Genomic DNA, 22,947 nt, shown 5'->3' with positions numbered 1-22,947 from the left:
GGAAATCAAGTAATGCAATTTAACATCATTGGTTGTCCATAGGAAAAAAAAGTTTCTAAAACTGAAGTGTGAAGATCCATATAATGGTATATTGGAAGGAAAGAAAGCAAAAGGTCATATTTATTTCAATAAATGTTATTTTAAAAAATTATAAATATTTAACATTAACTCAATAATTTTCAATGCAACCAAACATTTAAAAATTGTGCAGGAAAAAATTCCTTCTGTATTGTCAGTAAAACAGAAGAGCATAAATTGTCTTGTTCCATTGCACTGAGTTGAAGAATAAAAGACAGAAAATTTACTACTACTAAATAAATTCATTGCAAAGGCTGATCTCTGGTTATTTCAGGATTGATTATTTATTTTTGTAAATAAATCGGGCATGGCAAACCCGAGGTACCTGATGCTGGACCATGCCTTACTTCATGTAATATATATCTGTTATATTATTCTGTAGACTGGTCCCTCTTCTTCTTTCTCCTCTCCTTGCTCCTTCCCCCTGATGCTATTAGAGTATTCGAGGGCTAGGGGTGAGTCTTTCCTATCTTGCTAAGTCATTTCGTCTTATGCAGCCACCGAAGGAGGCAAGCTAGCCTCAATAGGTGCCGGTCCCAAGCCCGGATAAATGCGAGGGTTGATGTCAGGAAGGGCATCCGGTCGTAAAACTTCAGTGCCAACTCAAACTATGATTATGAGTCTAAGAGAAAATGATATAAGGGCTAGGGCGTACCCCTTAAGCGATGCGCAGCCACATCACCCTACAGCTGTGAGAAGTGGACGAGGGCTACCGCATCAAGGGCGGGTGCGGTTAAAGAAGCGAGCCCAGCAGGTGGAGAGGATGTTGCGAGTGGGAACACTGAATGTTGGAAGCATGACTGGAAGGGGAAGAGAGGTGGCAGACATGATGAGGAAGAGGAAGTTGGACATTTTATGTGTGCAGGAGACAAGGTGGAAAGGGGGAAAGGCAAAGGAACTGGGAGATGGATATAAATTGTTCTACTCTGGAGCGAATAACGAGGGAAGAAATGGTGTAGGAATTGTGGTGTGTGGCAGAATGAAGGGTGAAGTACTGGACGTGGGTAGAAGGAACGACAGGATCATGCGAATGAAATTGGGTCTTGGAGAAGAGCGGGTGGTCGTATTATGTGTATATGCCCCGCAAGTTGGTTGTACAGCAGAGGAAAAAGATGAGTTCTGGAACGTGTTAGATGAAGAAATGAGGGAATTGGAAGAAAATAAGATGGTGATTGTCGGAGGAGACTTGAACGGGTACATAGGAAGACAGAATAGAGACTGTGAAAGGGTGCATGGTGGCCACGGAGTGGGAATGATTAACCAGGAAGGAGAGAGGGTTGTGGACTTTGCAGTAGCGTTTGATCTGGCAATTGTGAACTCGTTTTTCTTCAAGAGGGAAGAACATTTGATAACATTTAGAAGTGGTAACAACAGCTCACAAATTGACTACATTTTGACTAGAAGAAAACATCTTAAGGTTGTGACAAATTGTAAGGTAATTCCAACAGATCAAGTAGCACAACAACACCGACTGCTGTGCGCAGACTTTAAATTAAGATCGAAGATAAGAACTTCTGGTTGCCATGGGATGAAGACAATTAAGTGGTTTCGCTTAAAAGAAGAGAGTGTGAGGAATCGTTTTAGGGAGAGAGTGTTAGAGAGGATTTCGGATGGACTGAAAAGTGTACAAGATTGGTGGAAACATAATTCAAAAGTAATCCTGAGCTGTGCAATCGAGGTGCTTGGTGAGACATCTGGAAAGATTAGAGAGCAGAAGGAGGGTTGGTGGTGGAATAATGATGTACAAGTGGCAGTGACAGCTAAGAGGAAGGCAAAGCAGAAGTGGGATGAGTCAAGAGTGGAAGAGGACAGAGAGGTGTACAAAGAGAGAAAGCAAAAAGCCAAGAGAGTTGTGGCACAGGCGAAGGCCATGGCATATCAAGATCTGTATGATCAATTAGAAACAAAGGAAGGACAGAGCAAAATTTACCAACTAGCGAAATGTAGAAATAAAGCAGCTAAGGATATCTTACATGTGAGGCAGATCAAAGATGCTGAAGGAAGAGTATTATGGAGGGATGTGGACATAAGAAACAGATGGAAAATATACTTTGAGGGACTTCTGAATGAGGAAAATGCAAGGACTCACAGAGGAGATGGGCAGCCTTCTGAGGGGATGGTGCAGAACATCAGTAGAATGGAAGTGACGGAGGCCATGAAGAGGATGAGGAATGGAAAAGCGGTGGGCCCCGACAGAATTCCAGTGGAGGCATGGAAGGCACTGGGGGAAGAGGGAATTGACCTGCTGTGGGACCTGTTCATGAAAGTTTGCCAACAGGAAAATATACCCGAGGAATGGAGGGAGAGTACTCTTGTTCCCATCTACAAGGGTAAAGGGGATGCACAAGACTGTAAAAATTACAGAGGAATAAAGTTGATGTCCCACACAATGAAGATCCTAGAAAGGGTTCTTGATGGTAGATTGAGGGAGGAGGTGGAGATTGCAAAGGAACAATTTGGCTTCATGCCTGGTAGATCAACAACAGATGCTATCTTTGGGTTACGACAGATGATGGAAAAATATCGAGAGAAACAAAGGGAGCTACATCTGGTATTTATTGATCTGGAGAAAGCATACGATAGAGTGCCAAGGCAAGAAGTCTGGAGGTGTCTGAGGGAGAAGAAGGTGCCGGAGAAATATGTCAGGTTGGTGCAGGAAATGTACAGAAATGTGAAGACAAGTGTTCGGACCTGTTTGGGACAGACAGAAAGTTTTCAAGTAACAGTTGGCTTGCATCAAGGGTCAGCATTAAGTCCGTTTCTGTTTAATATTGTGATGGAGGTGGTAACAGAGGAGGTGAGAGAAGATGCACCTTGGACAATGTTGTATGCAGATGACATCTTGCTGTGTGTAGATTCAAGAGAAGAAGCGGAAACTAAACTGGAAAGATGGAGAAAAGTACTGGAAGAGAGAGGTATGAGACTGAGCAGAAGTAAGACAGAGTATATGTGTTGCGCAGTGGGCAGTGGCCAGGAGACAGACCTGGAGCTGGAAGGAAATGTCATCAGGAAGGTGAGAGACTTTAGATACTTAGGTTCGACAATGGAAGAAGATGGAGGAGGTGAGAAGGAAGTGGGATGCAGGATACAAACAGGTTGGAGGAACTGGAGGGAGATGGCTGGAGTGTTATGTGATAAGAGGGTGCCGATCAATCTGAAAGGCAAAATTTATAGGACAGTAGTGAGACCAGCTATGACATATGCTATAGAAACTGTGGCCCTGAGGAAAAATAACATTAGCAGGATGGAAGTAGCAGAGATGAGAATGCTTAGGTGGATGTGCGGTGTGACCAGAAAGGATCATCTGAGAAATGACTATGTCAGGGGAACAGTGAAAGTTACGAACTTAGGAGCGAAAATACAGGAGGCAAGGTTGAGATGGTTTGGTCATGTGATGAGGAGGGAGGACGAATATGTGGGAAGAAGGGTCATGCAGATGGATGTGCAAGGAAGGCGGAAGCGTGGGCGGCCAAAGAAGAGATGGAGGGAGCTGGTAGAAGAGGACTTGAAGATGAAGAACTTGGATGTGGTGACAGCCCAAGACAGGAAGGTGTGGAGGAGACTCATAACAAACAGTGACCCCACTTAAGTGGGAGAAGCTGCAGAAGAAGAAGAAGAAGATTATTTATTTTTGTACATTTTTTATTTTTTGGAAGAGACACAATAAATAAATTGTGCAGCAAATATCGAACAACAATAAAGGAAATTCCAAGTAACATAGTACACTTTAAGTCAAGTGACAAGAAGGTTGCTCCATTCTAATTAATTCACTGATGGATCTAAAATCGCCGTTAAGGTATTGATGGCAGAGGAGGGTAATTACAAGATAAAAAGGTAGAATGCCGAAGATATTTTGATCCATGAAAAATGCTAAGGTGGTCTGACTATTTCATTCAAAAAAAAAAAAAAAAAAAAAGTTTCTAGGAGGAAAAAACTACCACCTTGTATGAGGCAGCTAACTCATATCCCAATGAAAAAAAAAACTTATAAAAGTTCCTGTCCTACATGAGATTCAAACCCAGGTGTTTCCAAGTAAAAGGCAATGTCAATCCTGAGTGAGTGAGTGACAGTGAACAAGGAATTGAAATTTAAGGGAACAAAGTGAGAGAACTCAAGATCAATGGATTATGGCAATGTGGTGTTTTGCCATAAAGATAGAAATAAAGTGGTTACTGTTCCACTATGTAATTTAATCAGTTTGGATATAGATTATTGTGCACAGATTGGTCACCTAGCTTTTGAAGTAATGAGAAGATATCAGAGAGTACAGAGAAGAGCGACTAAGGTGATTTCAAGTTTTGGAATGTTGGGCATGAGGATAAACTGAGTGAATTCCATATTCAGAGCCCAATAGGTAAGCAAAAGAGGGAATGATATGATAGAGATACATAAATTGGTGAATAGCAACACAAATTTAAGTATGGCATGATGTCTTCTCACAACCACTGAGTGATAATAAAGTATCTGGAGGAATAGTAAGATACTAGGTGCTCAGTTTCCCTTTAAGTAATAATGCAATAGAGCTATCTGGATTTAAAAGAAATAAGGTTGGACAGAAGTTGTGAATAAAAGTTTAACCAAGGATTTGAAAGCATGATTGCCATTTGGACATGATACAACTCTTTAGTTGAAATCTTTTTAAAATCTGACTTCTGTATGGTGATAATTTGTTTACAACTAGTGAAGATTTCTATAAATAGAGTTAATTCTCTATTTATTCTAAGTATATAAGGAGTGAAGGTTTTCAATTCATGAATGAGTTGTTTCACTAATACTAATAAAAGTAAGTAATAGGAGAATCCTAGAATATGCAGAGCCAAATTGTCTATTAGCAATTCAACTAGACATTTACTTTGGCATAGGTGTTTGTAAATGTAAAAACAAAATCTTCCTCAAAGCATACAGCTTACCTTGCTCTAGTGTTGGAGTATCTGCTTCAGTACGATCAGCACAGTGAACTAACAACTGAAAGTCCTGTAAAGAAAGAACAGTAACCTGTTGCATATTTACAGAAAACACAAGAGGTAAGCAATGTAATATATAATTCTTATTGTACACCTCAATAAGGTAAACAGTTTGTTTATAAAAACCTTTTATACTGTTCCACTTATATATATTACAGAGCAAAAATCATCCAGTTATTTTTTTCTTTGATGAAATTTTAATATTATTACTACTAGTAGACCCATCATAGTTAGAACATATAGCATTTTGGATTTTTCTTTTTTAAATTCAAATAATCAATGTTTCTGTAAATAAAAAACAAAAGGTGGTAGGTAAAGTTAATTCTGGACTCACTTTACCCTTCTTTATTCCTGTCACAGATAAAACAGTATATTCACTAATTATTTGCTTTACTTCACTCCATTCATACTATAATCATATTGTACATTCATATGATATGATTTGCTGAACTACAGGGAAAGATTTTAATTCTACTATTATTTGAAAAGTTTCCAAATTATCGTACTTAACTGATATTTCTCCTTCAGCTACCAACAAGAGCATCTCATATGTCTGGGCTCTTGGATGCTGTTTCTCATATATGTCTAAGTAACCCCCTCATATATATATATATATATATATATATATATATACACATGAAAATCAGCTAATGCCTTTTATTCCCGTACAGAGCCATTTTATCCCTATCTAACTTTTGGAGACTGAGGGCGGCAGTTCAATCTCCATTGGTATCCAATAAGAGATAACGGAGATATCACTTAATTAGTGATAACAAGTTATCACTAATTAAGCAGCATGCAGTGAAGAGAGACGGCTCAACAAGTGCCACCATCTCGTGGTCCCTAACACAATATATTTAATGTCTGAGATAGTGTGGGTTCTACAGTCAATTTTCTTGAGTTTCCAGGAGAAAAAACTCGCTTGCCTATGTCAGAGATTGACTAACTCAGGAACCAGTTGAAAAAAGCTTAGAAAAAATTTCCTCTAGTCGCCGACTAGATTCAAAATCAAGTCTTCCTTTGTGCGGTCAAGTGCCATGGTGTGCAAACGCTACACAGGCTCATATATATAGCTAAGAGTTTATAAGGCCAAACACTGAAATAACAAGAAAATATTTATTTTAATTGACAACACAACATTTCATCCTAATTGAACAAGAATTCTTCAGCAGGTGTAAACATACAAACTAGTAGACAAAAACAGTAAGAAATAACAAAGGTGACAACTATTAAACAGTTATAGAAGTGATTGATGTTATTTGAATTTTTGTATGTTGCATTGTTCAGAACATTGTGCATGTTCTGAACAATGCAATTTACTTCATTAGCCAAATGCATGCACATCTTCATGTGCATGCATTTGGCTAATGAAAGATAGGATGCATTCAAACAAGCTGATACTTATGTTAATATTTAGATGTTTAGAACTAATGTGATTTCCAAAGACTCACAGATTTTTCTCTCCATTATATCCTAGTACCGGTGGAAATGGTTCCGATTTATCCCATAACACTTAATGTCTTATTTGCGAAGTGTTTTGTGGGTCAGCTGAAGAAAGCACATGTGATGACAAAGCTGAGGCTTCACTCCTATGGTATTCAATATCTTAAACATGTTCATTTGATTTTCTTGTCTGTTCATGGTAAGATGACCAGCAATCGCACCACAGCCAATAAACACCTGGATAGTGAAGTAGGCTATGTCGAGGTTTTGTGGATTGGAGTAGTAAACTTATCTTGATAAAAGCTGTAAATACTACTTTGATTTTATATTCCTTAAGTATTTTTGCTAGTTTTATGGAAATAGAGCCAATATATTATGGAATATAAAATCAAAGTGGTTTCTGGTTTCTTCTTCATTAGAAATTTCTCTGGTCTAATTCAGCTGAGGTCTAGAGATGATGTGGTCATTATAGCCATTTTGAAGGAAAGTGTTTTTAAAACGTTGAAGTTCTTATGTGGAGGTAATGGTGGAAAACGAGTTGAAGTTCAGAAAGCATATTGAAAAAAGCTGCCAAATAGCTCAAAGGATTACTTGGATGTTGAAAACACACCAACAAGACAGGGAGGTTATTATCCATCTTTATAAGGCAATGATTTGGTCACATTTTGACTACTGTGCACAGATATGGTGACATGGGCTTCTTGAGGATCAGGAGGAAGTGGAGAGGATCCAGAGATGAGTAACCAAAATGACGAGAGGTCTATGGAATGCTCCCCTAAGAGGATAGATTGAAAGTGTGTGTGTGGTTTGCAAAATTTAGTTGATGCATGGAAAAAAGAGGAGACATTATAGAAAGTTACTAAAGAGATTATATAACACTAACACAGAAATTTTTAATATATGACAAACAGCAAGAGAATGAGGGATCGCCTTTGGATGACTTCTTGTTCTCTTCCTGTCAAAAAATCTATCTAGTCAGCATACCAGATTTTTTGCTGCTTCTTATCATTATTCCTTCACTCCTCTTTTACCTTACGGTGTCGAGGATTTTCTATTCAAGAGCCTCCATAGCTCAGTCAGTATAGATGAAGTCCTTTTGTTGGAAAGAACTGGGTTTGATTCTCATCAGTGACATGAGGAACCTTTATCTGGTCTCTTTCGATAGGTGAGTTAGCTGGTCTCATACGGAGGTAGGGGTTTTTTCACCCAGAAAGTCGGGTTTTTCGTCCCCCAGAAGGGAACCAGCCCACGAACACACGCATCTACAGCCTATAGATAGGACACATGGAGGCATAAGGCTAACCACCTTATCCTCGATACGATAGTGGTTAAATGAATAGAAAAATCCAGATTTTTTTGCAGACTAGAACTTTTGCTTGGAGAGTGGTGAATGAGTGGAATGAATGGCCAGCGTTGTGAGTACACCGATAGAAAATGAACTTAAGGAGAAGTATGATTGATATTATGCATATAAAGTTTAGTGTGGATTTCCAGCAATGGAAATCCACACTAAATTCGTATCTTGATCCTTATCCTAGACCCCAACTTCTATTGAGGGCAAGATCAGTTTTATTACCAAATGCTTTTATCATAATTTAATACAGTAAACCAATACCAAACTTAAGAGTTTTATTATTTGCACAGGCACCTCCATGTTGTGGGAAACTCAAACTATCAACATGATATCTATCACACCTCTCCTTGAAACCATTAACAGACAAAGATTCACAACTGACTCAGGCAACCAATTGCATTTATTCACCACTCTCCAAGTGAAAAATCTAGTCCTTATGCCCTTGCTAAACTACACTTTTACCCAACTTCCAGGGATTACCTGTTGTTCTGCCCACCTCTAGCCAAGTGCTAAAACATTTCCACTGCATCATTCCCCTTGAAAATCATTTAAGTAACTTAAATGTTTCTATCATATCCCTCCCTCCCCTTTCTTTTTGCCTATAAACCAATGGATTCTCTCCACTACTTCCTCATTCTTAAGAAACCCAAGTGACTAGACCTGAGCACAGCAATCCACATATGTGTATCAAGACTTTATAAAGAGGAATGATAATGCTCTATCTCTGCTTGTGTGTTTTTCAATAACCAAGTAACCATGTGAGCGACCCTGGTTTCTTTAGCAATATGCCTTCTAAAATTCAACTTTATCTATTACTAACTCCAAATCACTGGCTTCATCAAATTCCTGGATACAGTTCCCTCTATGTGATACACTGCTTGTAATTTTTGTATAACAAAATGCAGAACTTTACATAATTACCATATTAAATTGATATCCATTATGTTTTGCCCATACTGCCAGCCTATTTAAATCATCCTGCAAATTCTTTACATCACCTTGATTAACTATTACCTACCGAACTTTGCATCATCAGTAAACCTCCCTTCAATAATTTCTTACATCACTTATGTACAAATTAAACAGCAGTGACATGACTAGTCACCTGGATTCTGCCACTCCATATACTACTCTTTGGTAACTATCAGCTAGCCTTTTATCCATATCACCAGTTTCCAATTCATCCCCATTTGTTGCAGTCTGCCTAACAGAGTTCTGTGTGGTATCCTGTCAAATGGCTCTGCAAAATCCAGTAGCATCATCATGTAGCCATTACTTTTATGCAACTCAGTTGTCACTTTGTTATAAAAATTAGTCGATTGCTGCCTTTCACAGAGTATCATATTCTTATCCACCCATTCTTGAATTTTCTTTTTGACCAACTTTTCCAGTACCATCACTCTTAAGATACTAATTGGGCTATAATTTGCTACAACAGACTTAGATCCTCCTTTATGTAAAGGAATTATTTTGACTCTCCTTCCATTCTCTTGGGACTTTGACAGAGTTGAGACAAACAGCTCACTCAAAGGCATCACCAGTTGCACTGCATCTTCTTCTTCTGCAGCTTTTTCCACTTAAGTAGGGTCACTGTTTGTGGTGAGTCTCCTCCACAACTTCCTGTCTTGGGCTGTAGCCACATCCAAGTTCTTCATCCTCAAGTCCGCCTCCACCATCTCCCACCATCTCTTCTTTGGCTGTCCATGCTTCTCCCCCGCACATCCATCTGCATAACCTTTCTTCCCACATACTCTTCCTCTCTCCTCATCACATAATCAAACCATCTCAGCCTCCTGTATCTTTGCTCCTAAGTTCGTAACTTTCACCATTCCCCTTACATAGTCATTTCTCAGACAATCCTTTCTGGTCACACCGCACATCCACCTAAACATCTCATCTCCACTACCTCCATCCTGCTGATGTTATTTTTCCTCAGGGCCACAGTTTCCATAGCTGGTCTCACTACTGTCCTGTAGATTTTGCCTTTTTGATTGATTGGCACTCTCTTATTGCATAGCACTCCAGCCATCTCGCTCCAGTTCCTCCATCCTGCTTGTATCCTGCATCCCACTTCCTTCTCAGTCTCGCAATCCTCTTTAATTGTTGAACCTAAGTATCTAATGTCACTGACCTTCCTGATGAAATTTCCTTCCAGCTCCAGATCTGTCTCCTGGTTGCCATCCACTTTGCAACACATATACTCTGTCATACTTCTGCTCAGCTCTCATACCTCTCTCTTCCAGTACTTTCCAGTTTAGCTGCCACTTCTTCTCTTGATTCTGCACACAGCACAATGTCATCTGCATACAACATAGTCCAAGGCACGTCTTCTCCTCCATCACAATATTAAACATGAACGGACTTAATGCTGACCCTTGATGCAAGCCAACTGTCACTAGAAAACTTTCTGTCTCTCCCAGGAGGTTCGAACTCTTGTCTTCACATTTTTGTACATCTATTGCACCAACCTGACATATTTCTCCGGTGCCTTCTTTTCCCCTCAGACTTCTTGCATTGGCACTCTATCATACGCTTTCTCCAGATCAATAAATACCAGATGTAGCTCCCGTTGCTTCTCTCAAAACTTTTCCATCATCTGTCATAACCCAAAGATAGCATCTATCATCGATCAACCAGGCATGAAGCCAAATTGCTCCTTTGCAATCTCTACCTCCTTCCTCAATCTTCCATCAAGAACCCTCTCTAGGATTTTCATTGTGTGGAACATCAACTTTATTCCTCTGTAATTCTTACAGTCTTGGGCATCCCCTTTACTCTTGTAGATGGGGACAAGAGTACTTTCCCTCCATTCCTGTTCACAAACTTTTATTAACAGGTCCCACAGCAGGTCAATTCCCTCTTCCCCCAGTACCTTCCATGCCTCCACTGGGATCCTGTCAGGGCACTGCATATTCTCTTAAAATGCAAGCCAATATCCCATCTACTCCCACAGCTGTATTTGCATTCAGATTCTGCAATATTCTGAGTACTCTAATTCTTCAACCTCTGTTCTCACATTCAGGCCCTGTCACCTTTGTCATAACAGTATTTTCACTTGGATGATATACCCTTGCAAAATGAAACTCAATAGCTCAACAATTTCATGTGTCTCCATTACCTCTCTACTATCTAAACTCACTAAGGTTATCCTTCCATAGTCATTCTTCCTCCAACTTGTAACATAACAAAAAAAAAAAAAATCTCTTTGGGATTTCCTTTCGCCTGTTTGGCTAATTTCTTCTCATAATCTGATTTTGCCTTTCTTACCATGCTGTTTACCTTTCTTGCCCAATCCCTGTACTGTTCATGAATTAGCAAGTCACCTTTCTCTTTATATACCCGCCACAACATTTTCTTTGTTTTTTTTTTTTAGCTCATGCTTAATAATATCTAACTCCAACCCAATTTACCCGCCAGACCTTGGGTGTACAAGCGTGATGCTGATTCCTTCAGATATCCCTTGACTATCCCCCTATGCACTATGAATATCCATCCCTTGCAGATCTTTATGTGATGGTACTGCTTCGGGCTGCCTGCTAAGTGCATTATAATCACCTGCCTTATAGTTCCACAGATGCTCCTTACTAGGAGTTATATGTGAAACTTCTTATTAACTAGAATTTTCACATTTTGCTACCTCCTGAGCCGAGACTACATGATCATTTTCCCCAGTCATAGGCAATATAGCCTCCTTAGTTATGGACAGGTCTTCTGATTCTATAACAAGATCCAACACTCTCGCACCCCAAGTTCCCTCTGTCACATTCTGCTTCGAGTAATTATCTCACAATAAGTGTAGAAATTCTATTTCCATCCTGCCATGTGATCTTTCCTTCTTATAATCTTTGCCTCTGAAGTTGGAGTACCTCATAATAATTATTCACCTTGCACTTGTACTTATCTGCTAATGCATGTCTTCCACATCATCCCTGTCACCCCCTGGCCTATAGCAGCAACCAGTTTTATATTTTGTACTATTAGCCTAAATCTCACACCAGACTGACTCAAAAGAACTGCAATCTGCTATCATCAGCAGTACCCCGCCCCTTATCTTATCTACTCTATCCTCCCTGAAATTAACGTCACATTCTAACCTGTAACTACATTATCTAAGTTAGCCAAGTCTCATGAATGCCTATAATGTTTACAACGTTGCACTAACCAATGCTAAAAACTCCTGCATCTTGTTTCTGATATTAATGCCAGAAGTATACTTTACTTCACCTATTTAATATTTTTGCTTGAGAGACTAGATTTTGCACTTGGGCATTCTCATACTCATTTCCTTCATGGGAGCCCTCACACACTCGTCTACATCTGCCCTAATTTCTTTCATTTTCCTAACTTTATGCTTCCACATTCTTAGGTCTTCTCTAGATACTTAACTCTGAATCCATTTAAGTGCAGTCCATTAAAAATGTACAATTCTTACATTCATCAAACTCAGGCCACAGGTTCACAAACTCTATATCCCTTCTGTACAACCTGCTTATTGATTCATTAGCTATCAATGCCCTCTTTCTCAGTTTGCCTCTATTATAGCATGGCAAAAGACTTACAAACTCGCTCTTCTTTTTGCTTCTTCCAATAGCTATTTCACATCTTCCCTAATACAATACTTCTTGCCTCTCGGTTCTAGCCAAAACAATCAATTCTTTCACTTTCCCTTATGCATTCTAGTAACCAATAACCAATTACAATTCTCTAAAGAACTATATGTATGTATGTATGAATGTGTGTATGTTTGTATATACATGCTGAGTGGCCAGTTTACCAGATACATCAACATCACCTAAAAATCCACTTCATCAGAAACAATGTGAGATGCCAGTTCAGAATGCAATATCTATTAAATGCAATAATGGACTAAAAGCACAACATAAGTACTTTAGAGTGCAGTAGGGTGAAGAAGGGGGTACTTAAGGGTCAAAGCTGTTTAACTCTCCACATAGCCTTTAAAGGAATGTGGAGAACCGACCAAGACTCCTGATCTAATGTCCAATCCTCACCTTCTTGTGGTGTACCCTGTTAGGTATCTATCTGGATACTGAAAGAACGAGGATGGACTGGCAATTTGCGATTTAGCTGACCAAATTGTATTCTTATTGACTTAAACCATAGTATAAAATTATGTACAACATGACAGAATTTCATGTTGGCTGGGGAGTCGCCCAGATAAACAAGACCCCTGTTGTTTTTGCCAGGGAACCAGGGCAAACAATGAAAAGCCAGCTAAAAAAAATCCTGAAACACACTCCAACTTAACATCAACAGAGTTCAAGATCAGTATACTATCAACATAAGAAGCCTGAATGGCAAAGAAATGGAGCTAGCTGAGGAATTGGATAAGTACTAAATCAACATAACAGGGATGACAAACAGAAAAAACAAAATTTGGTGAGATCTTTCTGAGCAGTAAATACAAAATGTTATATTCAGGCAATAACAATCAAGGAAAAGAAGGAGTAGCTATAGTATTCAACACTAAATATGAGGCTAAGCTTCTTAAATGGCAAGCAATGTCAAGAAGAGTGATGTGGGCAAATATCAGAATGGGAAACTGGACAATGAGACCCATTTGTGCCTATGGTCCCACAGAAGGTTCTACTAAGGTAGAAATGAAGGAAATTTTTTTTGAGGCTTTAGAGAAAGCAATTGACACAACGAAAAAGTTGGTCCTTGTTGTGACATGATTGTCAGACGTAAAAACATTTAGTGAAAATTTACAGAAAAGAACAAAGCTAATAATGGAAAATACTTGTTGGTTTTCTGCTAAAGACATGGACTGGTTAATTACTAACACAATGTTCCATCATAAAAATGTACACATATTTACATGGAGTTAAGAGGCAAGGAATAAGAAAAGTCTCATTGACTATGTTATTGTTGATAGTGATGTTCTCTCACTGGTGCAGGACACTAGGGTGTACAGAGGATTTAAAATTGGAAGTGATCACCAATTAGTTTTGAGCAGGATAAAATTGAATTTCATATTGAAAATAAAAACATGTAAGAAAGTTTTACAGCAAATAAATGTTGAGCAGCTCACAAATGTAAACTGTAGACTAAAATACACAAAGATTAGTGAAGAAAAAATGAAAGAGTTTGAGAAGAAGAACTAAACCTTGGAGATTAAGTGGCAAATACTGAAGAAAACATTGATTGATTCAGCCAAAGAGGCTTGTGGTGAGGTTGTCTGCAAGGATATCAAAATCAGAACTCCATGGTGGACAGAGGAAGTTAAAGAGACAGTGCAGGAAAAGAAGAAATCATAACAAATGTTCCCGGCATATAAATCAGCTTGTGCTCTTAGAGAACACAGAGACAAATACAGGAAAGCTAAAAACTGTATAAAACTAGCTAAACAAAAGTCATAAGAAGACTTTGATAATATTATAGAAAATAAACATCAAGAAGGTAGCAATATCAACTGTTCCTCAAGTAATAGTTGCATAAATGTTACAGAGGTATTTCCCTATTGAGTGTTCCTGGTAAGTTTATACAAGTATTACTTGAGAAACAGTTGAGAAGGATTGTGAAAAGGAAGTTTAGTTAGAGAAGTAACAAGCTGGATTCAGGCCAAATAGAGGCTGTCAGGATCAGATTTTCACTTTATGACAAATAGTTGAGACAAATATAACAAACATGACAAATACAACAACGATTTGATATTTAAGTTTTGTAGATCTGACATATGACAAGGTGCCAAGAGAAATGGTACCTTGTCATAGTGGTGACAAGGTACCATTTCTCGTTTCTCAATGGTGTCAGTGGGGCATTATATCAAGCAATAGTGTCTTTATTCGAGTTGTAAGTCAGCAGTTAGAATTAAAGTACAAGAAGATTGTTTAATGCTAAATATGGTATCAGACAAAGATGTACATTATCCCCTCTGTTATTCATATATGGATTACATTATGAAGGAAAGTGGTATTAAACCTGATATCAGAATTGGAGATGTTAATCTCAGCTCTTTACTTTATGCAGATGATGCTATATTTCTAAATAAATCCAGTATAAGTCTGCAAGATTCCCTGACTAACTTGAATAACTGTTGTAATAGATTTGGTATGAAGGACAGCAATACAATGCAAACACAATGAAAATAGGCAGAAGCAGTGAAAATATCAACTGCATTGTGAATGGAGAACCTATAGAATAAGTAAAAAATTTCAGCTATTTAGGCCCGATTTTTAGTGAAGATGGTAAATTAAATGTGGAAATAGACAACAGAATCAACAAAGCTGGTATGGTAGGAAGTCAACTGAATAAATTTATATGGAATAAGATAATTACTCAAAACACTACATTAGCTGTATACAAGATGGTGTACAAACCAATTTTAACTTATGGATCTGAGAGCTGGGTTAAAAATAAAACACTTTACCAAAGACTGGAGACCACAGATATGAGTCCTAAGAAAGATTAGGGGAGTGAACAGATGGTATCAATAGCCAAAACGAGGATATTATGAAAGAATTTGACATTATTAAATTGTCCAGGAATGTGTTAGCAGAGCTAATCTCATGTGGTATGGTCACTTAAACAGATTGGTAGAGGAAAGATTAGCAAAACAAGTGTTCTCTGCCAGGTTTGCAGGAAAAGACCCAGAGGAAGACCAAGATGTAGGTGGATTGATACAGTAAAACGTGCCTTAGAAGAGAGAAATATAAGATCTGATATTGTTGGAATTTTCACAGGTAACAGATTGATTTGGAGAAAAATTGTCGATAGGAAGTTTTTCATGTATTACTATCATATCCCGTACACCCCTTTAGGGGGATATGTCAGGAATTTGATGATGATGATGAGTACAGTAGAATGTTTAACATTAAATATGCCAGTGCCAATATCATGGAAACTGCTGCTATGTGACTGGAAAATATTGAGAAATTATCCAACAACCAGATGAAGGGTAACAAAGCTATCTGATCAATTAGATGAAGGCTAACAAAGGGTGGTTCCATAAGTTTCCAGCCTGACTAACATTTGAAGGTGATAGGATAAAAAAAAAAAAAAAACGACTACATCACTTTTCAACATACCATTTACTTCAACACACTTTTCACATCTTTGAATTAAATTTCTATGCCCTTGAAAAAACAGTCTACTTTTGTTGCAAATTGGCCTAAAACTGCATCTTTCACCTCATTGTCATCTGCAAATTTTCTTCCACCAAAAATTGTTCTTCAGTTTTGAGAATTACTACTCAGTGGGTGTTAGATCTGGGCTGCAGGGTTTCTACAGTTCAATTTCCTGGAATACACAGTCCTTCACTGCAGCCTTTGCAACAATAGCCATATGGACTGGAGCATTTTGTGAAGCAGGCAAACACCATGACTCGGCATTCCTAGTCTTCTCTCCTTTATGGCGTTGCACAGTTTGTGCAGGAGTGAAGCATAATATTCTGCATTCACGGTGGTATTCCTTTCTTTGAAGTCAATCAAGAGAATTCCCAGCAATCCTAAAAGACCGTTGTCATGATGTTCTTGGTGGACTAAGTACCTTGGCTTTTCTCGGCAGTGCTTCGCCTGGTTTCCGACACTCCATGGATTCCCTTTTGGAAAGAGGATCATAATAAAGGACCATGGTTTCATCCCTGGTGGCAATGGATTCCAGCACTTCTCTCTGATTCCCTTGGCAAATCTCTAAAAAATTGAAGGGGCAGGTCACATGATGCACCTTTTGAATTGAAGAGAAGTCGGAGCACCACTCACCTTGCACTGACCTTTGTCATGTGAAGCTTTTCGCGAATGATTCAAAAGATAATTATTATAGAAAGCCCCCAACCTTGCTGAGATTTCTTTGAGCTTCAGTCATCTGTCACTGAGCAGTTCCTCCTCAACAAGAGAGAGGAGGAACTGCTCATTTTCCTCAGTCATCACTTCCACAGGCCAACCATCACAAAGATCATCTTTGATGCTCTCTCTCTCTTCCTAAGAGAAACCGTTTAGCCCATTCCTTCATGGTGGAATATGAAGAAGAAGCTTCCCCCCATAAACACTATCCAATCATTGTTTGATAGCACTTAGAGAAAGTCCTTCTATGGTGAAAGACTTTCTTATGGTGTGGTACTCAATTTTTAACATTACAGCCACTTAGCATGCCACGTGTTAGTCAAATGAATGCCTCCAACTGAATAACGCAGGCAGAGAGTTGAAACTGGCACACTAAGCTCCCCATAGATGTGCAATCTGTCTCACACAATGTTTTAAAGTTGGCATGAATTTTGCATGTCAGGCCAGAAACTTTTGGAACCTACCTCGTACACCATGCAGTTTAAAACTCATACCATAATCAGTCAAATGGCAATCGTCTGTGAATGAACATACTGAAATGAACAAAACACTGTTCCACAGATGGTATATAGCAGTGTAGAAGATAATCATACCAAGTTCTACTTATGTTCCCTCTAATTTTTGCTGGCCCATATGCACACAAAAATACATTTTGTAACAATGCCTGTGCTCACTAGAGCAAAAGTCACACCCCACAAACTCGAATATGATACACTTAAAATTGGTGACAACATCTTGGTTAAGATCTTGGGTATCACATTGTAAACATTTCTATAAGAGTAATTACACCTTCAGCTACTTAAATACTGCTATATATGCAGTTTATTAGCAAATTATGTTAAGTTCTAGAGAAGAGAATTCTATGCCTTTTTATTACTAATATTTAACTCGCATGTTGTACTTTGATACTCACATTGCAGTTTTACCTACTATCATTTTGTCAGTGACATTTTAAAACGTTAACACACTAAAATCGATAATGTAATATTTCTAATATTAATTATGATTTATCATATTTGTTTTAATAGCATGTTCAAAAATTTTGTGCATGGAGTTACTAGGCATGTGCATTCCCTTTTATATTGGTGTGTATGTGCACATGAGCCCAGCTTAGAGGGAACATTGCTTATGCCATAAAAACTTGCAACTGAAAAGTTGCAACCAACACTCAAAAGTGCAATGCCATGGAATATTCATAAATGTTATTTTAAAAATATTTTATATTAATAAAATAACATTTACAATCTTAAGATAAGTTTTAAGATGATAATGAAACATGTAATAAAATAAAACATAATGAAACTAAATGCGAGAATTACAGAGGTATTTCCATAGAGTGTTCCTGGTAAGATTTATGCAGATGAGAAGGAAGAGGAAGCTTGGTGAAGAACAAGCTGGATTCAGGTCAAATAGAAGCTGTCAGGATCGGATTTTCACTTTACGACAAATAGTTGAGAAATCATGGGAATATAACAAAGATCTGTATTTAAGTTTTGTAGATCTGGAAAAGGTATATAACAAGGTGCCAAGAGAAAAGCTAATCAATGCACTACAGTTGTAGGGTATCAATGGGTATCCTACAACTGTAGGGTATCAAGCAATACTTAGTCTTTATTTGAGTTGTAAGTCAGCAGTTAGGATTGAAGGAAGTATAGGAAGTTGGTTTAATGGTAAATCTGGTATCAGACAAGGATGTATGTTATCCCCTCTGTTATTTATTATCTATATGGATCACATTATGAAGGAAACTGGTATTAAATCTGATATCAAAATTGGAAAAGTTAATCTCAGCTCTTTACTTTATGCAGATGATGTTATACTTCTAAATAAATCCAGTACAAGTCTGCAAGATTCTCTGACTAAATTGACAACATCAACTGCATTGTGAATGGAGAACCTATAAAACAAATAAAACATTTCAGCTACTTAGCACAATTTTTAGTGAAGATGATAAATTAGATATGGAAACAGACAACAGAATCAACAAAACTGATATGGTAGGAAGTCAACTGAATAAATTTATATGGAATAAGAGAAAAATTAGTCAAACACTAAATTGGATTGAACAACTCAGTGTTCAATCCAATTTTAACTTATGGATCTGAGAGCTGAGTTAGAAATAACACATTGACCAAAGACTAGAGACCACAGATATTACAGTCCTGAGAAAAGATTAGAGGCATGAACAGAATCAGTGACAATATCATATTAAAAACTAGGATATTAGGAAAGAACTTGACACTGTACCATCCAGGAATGTGTTAGCAGAGCTAATCTGATGTGGTATGGTCAAGTAAACAGAATGGGAAAGGAAAATTAAGAAAACAAGTGTTCTCTACCAGGTTGGCAGGAAAAAGACCCAGAGAAAACCCAAGATGTAGGTGGATTGATACCCTTAGAAGACAGAAATATAAGATCTGATAATGTTGGAGTCTTGGCAGGTAACAGATGGATTTGGAGGAAAACTGTAGATAGGAAGTTAGTGGTGATGTAAGTTTTTTATGTAATACTATCATATCCTGTATACCTCTTGAGGGTACATGTCAGGAATTTGATGATGTATGGAGTCCAAAGGCTTATTGTGAGAAGACAAATTATGTTGATTATACCTCTTCCTTAAAGTTCTTTATTTATTGTTAAACCACTCATAACCTCCTCTTGAAAACAATTCCACTCATTTACCACTCTCCAAGCAAAAAATGATGTCTTATACAATGCTAAGGATGATCTTTTCACTTTAGTCAATATACACTACCTGTGTATATTGAAACATTTCTTCAACATATACTCCATAAAACCTTTCCGGTATAACTCATTAATCTATGCTCACACATCCTGCTGCTTTCCACATTTCAAGCCCTTGATGGCTTTTTCTACTTCAAGTATGGGTATGTATGCCCGTGGAGTGTTTTTTACCACTGTGCTATCACTGCTTGTTTCATTTAGCAATTTTTCGAAGTAATTACTCCATACTTCAAGGATATCTTTTTCTCCAGTTTTCATGTCATCTTTATCATCTCTAATTCCTTTTACAGAACTCTTTCTTCCATTTCTAAGCTTCTTCAACAACCTCCAGAATATCTTACCACCTTCTTGATATTTATTTTCTATGTTCTTGCAAAAGTCCTCCCATGACTTTTGTTTAGCTAGTTTTACACAGTGTTTCGCTTTCGTAAATTTGTCTCTGTATTCTCTAAGAGCAAAAACTTACTTATTTGCCAGGAACTTTTGATATGCTTTCTTCTTTTCCTTCACTGCCTCTTTAACTTCCTGTGTCCACCATGGAGTTCTGATTTTTCTAACCTTGCAGACAACCTCACCACATGCGTGGTGAGGTTGTCTGCAAGGTTAGAAATGGCTGAATCAATCAGGGTTTTCTTCAAGGCTTATCACTGAATCTCCAAGGTTTGGTTCCTGTTCTCAAACTCTTTCATTTTTTCTTCAATAATCTTTGTGTATTTTAGTCTACAGTTCACATCTGAGAGCTGCTCAACTTTTATTCACTTTAAAACTTTCTTACATTTATTCTTTTCAATATAAAATTCAATTTTATCCTCCTCAAGACTAAATAGTGATCACTTCCGATTTCAAATCCTCTGTACACTCTGGTGTCCTGCACCAGGGAGAAAACATCACTATCAACAATAATATAGTCAATGAGACTTTTCTTATTCCTTGCCTCTTCTCTCCATGTTAATTTGTGCACATTTTTATGTTGGAATATGGTGTTAGTAATAGCCAGTCCATGTCCTGAGCAGAAATCCAACAGGTATTTGCCATTATTATTAACTTTGCTCTTTTCTTCAAATTTTCCCAAAATATTTTTGTATGTCTCACAATCATTTCCTACTCTGCTATTTAGATCCACAACAAGCACCAACTTTTCCTTTTTCATTGTGTCAGTTGCTTTTTCTAAAGCATCAAAAAATTCCTCCACTTCTACCTTAGTAGAACCTCCTGTGGGACCATAGGCACAAATAAGTCTCATTGTCTAATTCCCCATTCTCATATTTGCCCACATCACTCTACTTGAGACTGCCTGCCATTCAAGAAGATTAACTTCGTATTTTGTGTTGAATACTATGGCTACTCCTTATTTTCCTTGATTGTCATTTCCTGAATATAACATTTTGTATTTATTGCTCAGAAAGATCTCACCAGTTTTTGTCTTTTTTGTTTCAGTCATCCCTATTATGTCGATCTGGTACTTATCTAATTCTTCAGCTAGCTCCATTTCTTTGCCATTCGGGCTTCTTATGTTGATAGTACTGATCTTTAACTCTGGTGATGTTGAGTTGGGGTGTGTTTTCAGATTTGTTGCTGCCTCTTTAACTTCCAATTCAAAGATAAAAGTTTGACACAGCATTCTAGTTTTTCTTATGACTGCCATATCACTAAAGAATTTCTAACCTATATTATATTTAATATGAATCCAATTTTTGAGTAGTTAGAAACTGGATACAATATCTGATACAGGCTGTTTTTTTTTTTTTTTCTCCCCTTAAAATCACACAAGTAATCAATCTCTGAAATTCAGCAGATTCCTCCAGGAGCACCTTGTGTGTAATATACACAAGGTGTGTGTGTGTGTACACATACACACACATACATATAAGTCAAAACTTACCTTGTATGAAATGTTGGTTTGCTTGAACTTCATACTGAGAGGGTATCTAAGAAGATGTGTATTTTGTATGGCACCATAACAGCATGGAACACAGAAAAATGATGCATTTCTCTGCAAACACTGTTGAATAACCAAATCAGTTGCAACTCCACATGCATGTAATGAAACACCCACATCAAAATTGCCTTTAAAGTAGTCAAGATTGCACTATAAAAAATGAAAATATTACATTATATTTTGCATTAGTTTAAACTTCATATCTCTTATTAAGAAAGTTATTAATGGATCAATTAGATAACTAGGAGAAACCATGGTCATATAAATATTATTTATTATAGATAAGCAAATTGAGGCTATGAGGCTGCCTGTGTATTATGTTTGTTAATTACATGTATTCTTTCTGATTCCTTACATTCGTCTTCAGTTTTGCACCATTTCACAAAACTAAAATGTAGTTTGTGTTTCGTTTCATTTATTGTTCACAATGAAAGGTGCTGAAAGGTGACTTTGTGTAAATTATCCATTATACAGAAAAAAACAGATAATAAAATGCAGAAAAAAAAAAAAGCAAGGAAGTAGTTACCAGTAGCCTTCTTCTTCACGCATTAGATGTGGTATCTGTTGCGACCAAGACTCATCTTCTTTAATAGTATCTTTTAATCTTTTTCTAGGTCTTCCTGTTCTCTTATTCTTTGGTTTCCAACAATAGACTTGTTTTATTATTCTATCTTCACTTCTTCTTTCCACATGTTCAATCCATTTTATTCTTTGAGTTGCTACCAAATTGTTTATTGCTTGTATGTCACATTGTTTTCTTATATCTGTATTTTTTATTTTGTTTAGCCTAGTTTTATTTATTATTTTTCTTAATATATTCATTTCACCTGTGTTTAACATTTGTCTTGTTTACCTAGTGTCTGGTCTTATTTCTGCATTATATGTCATCATAATAGGCCTGATTACTGCTTTATAAATTCTGGTTTTTGTATCTACTCTAAGATGTTAATTTTTCATATAGTTTCGTTCAAGCATCCTGATATTCTTGCAGCTTTTGCAACTTGTTCTCGGACTTCTAGATGTGGCCTTCCTTCCCAGTTCAGTTGTATACCTAAATAGTTGTAATTCGTTATTTGTTCAATAATAGTACCTTCCAATTCTAATTTGCATCTTTGTGGTTCTTGTGATATTGTCATACATTTTGTTTTAGTTTTTGATATCTTTATATTATACAATTTTGCTGCTTTATTAAATGTATGTAGTAATATTTGTAGCTGAGTTTCAATTTCTGCATCATCAATTAATAGTACATCATCTGCATACCATATAGTTCTCATTATTCTATTGTTTATTTTCACTCCTGTATTTTATTAACTTTTTGATTATTTTATTAAATTATTTCATCCATGATTATATTGAATAGTGTTGGACTTAAAGAGTCTCTTTGTCTAATGTCATTACTAATTTGTATCTCTTTACTTATTTTTCCCTTGTGTTTTTATTATACAGCTATTATTATCATATATTTCTTTAATTATTTGTATTATGTTTTCTGCTACTTTTCTTCTCTGCAATATTTCTATTAGATCTTGAATTAATATTCTGTCAAATGCTTTTTCCAGGTCTATGAAGCATATAAATAATTTCTTATTGTGTTCTATTGTTTTCTCTATCAATTGTCTGATT

At 37.1% G+C, this 22,947-nt stretch overlaps 1 protein-coding gene across 7 annotated transcripts in view; it reads right to left on the bottom strand.

The window, feature by feature from the left end:
* The window catches only part of LOC150106647 (glutathione S-transferase C-terminal domain-containing protein), a 300,229-nt gene that overhangs the window by 61,774 nt on the left and 215,508 nt on the right, over positions 1–22,947 (bottom strand). For all 7 annotated transcript variants that reach the window (XR_016548323.1, XR_016548324.1, XM_090392600.1 and 4 more), the window contains 2 exons: positions 21,265–21,471; positions 4,989–5,052 (listed from right to left, as the gene is read on the bottom strand). Coding sequence is in view for 5 of the 7 variants with exons in the window: in XM_090392600.1 (XP_090248726.1) it covers positions 4,989–5,052; positions 21,265–21,471 (271 nt within the window). In the remaining 2 variants the exon portion in view is untranslated. The remainder of the gene's footprint in view (positions 1–4,988; positions 5,053–21,264; positions 21,472–22,947) is intronic.

This window comes from Typopeltis vanoorti, chromosome 5, assembly GCF_054136105.1.
Source record: "Typopeltis vanoorti isolate ZY-2024b chromosome 5, IOZ_Tvanoo_1.0, whole genome shotgun sequence".
Lineage (NCBI taxonomy): Eukaryota > Metazoa > Arthropoda > Arachnida > Uropygi > Thelyphonidae > Typopeltis > Typopeltis vanoorti.
Note: the sequence above shows the minus strand (reverse complement) of the source record. Positions and strands in the feature narration are given on the sequence as shown.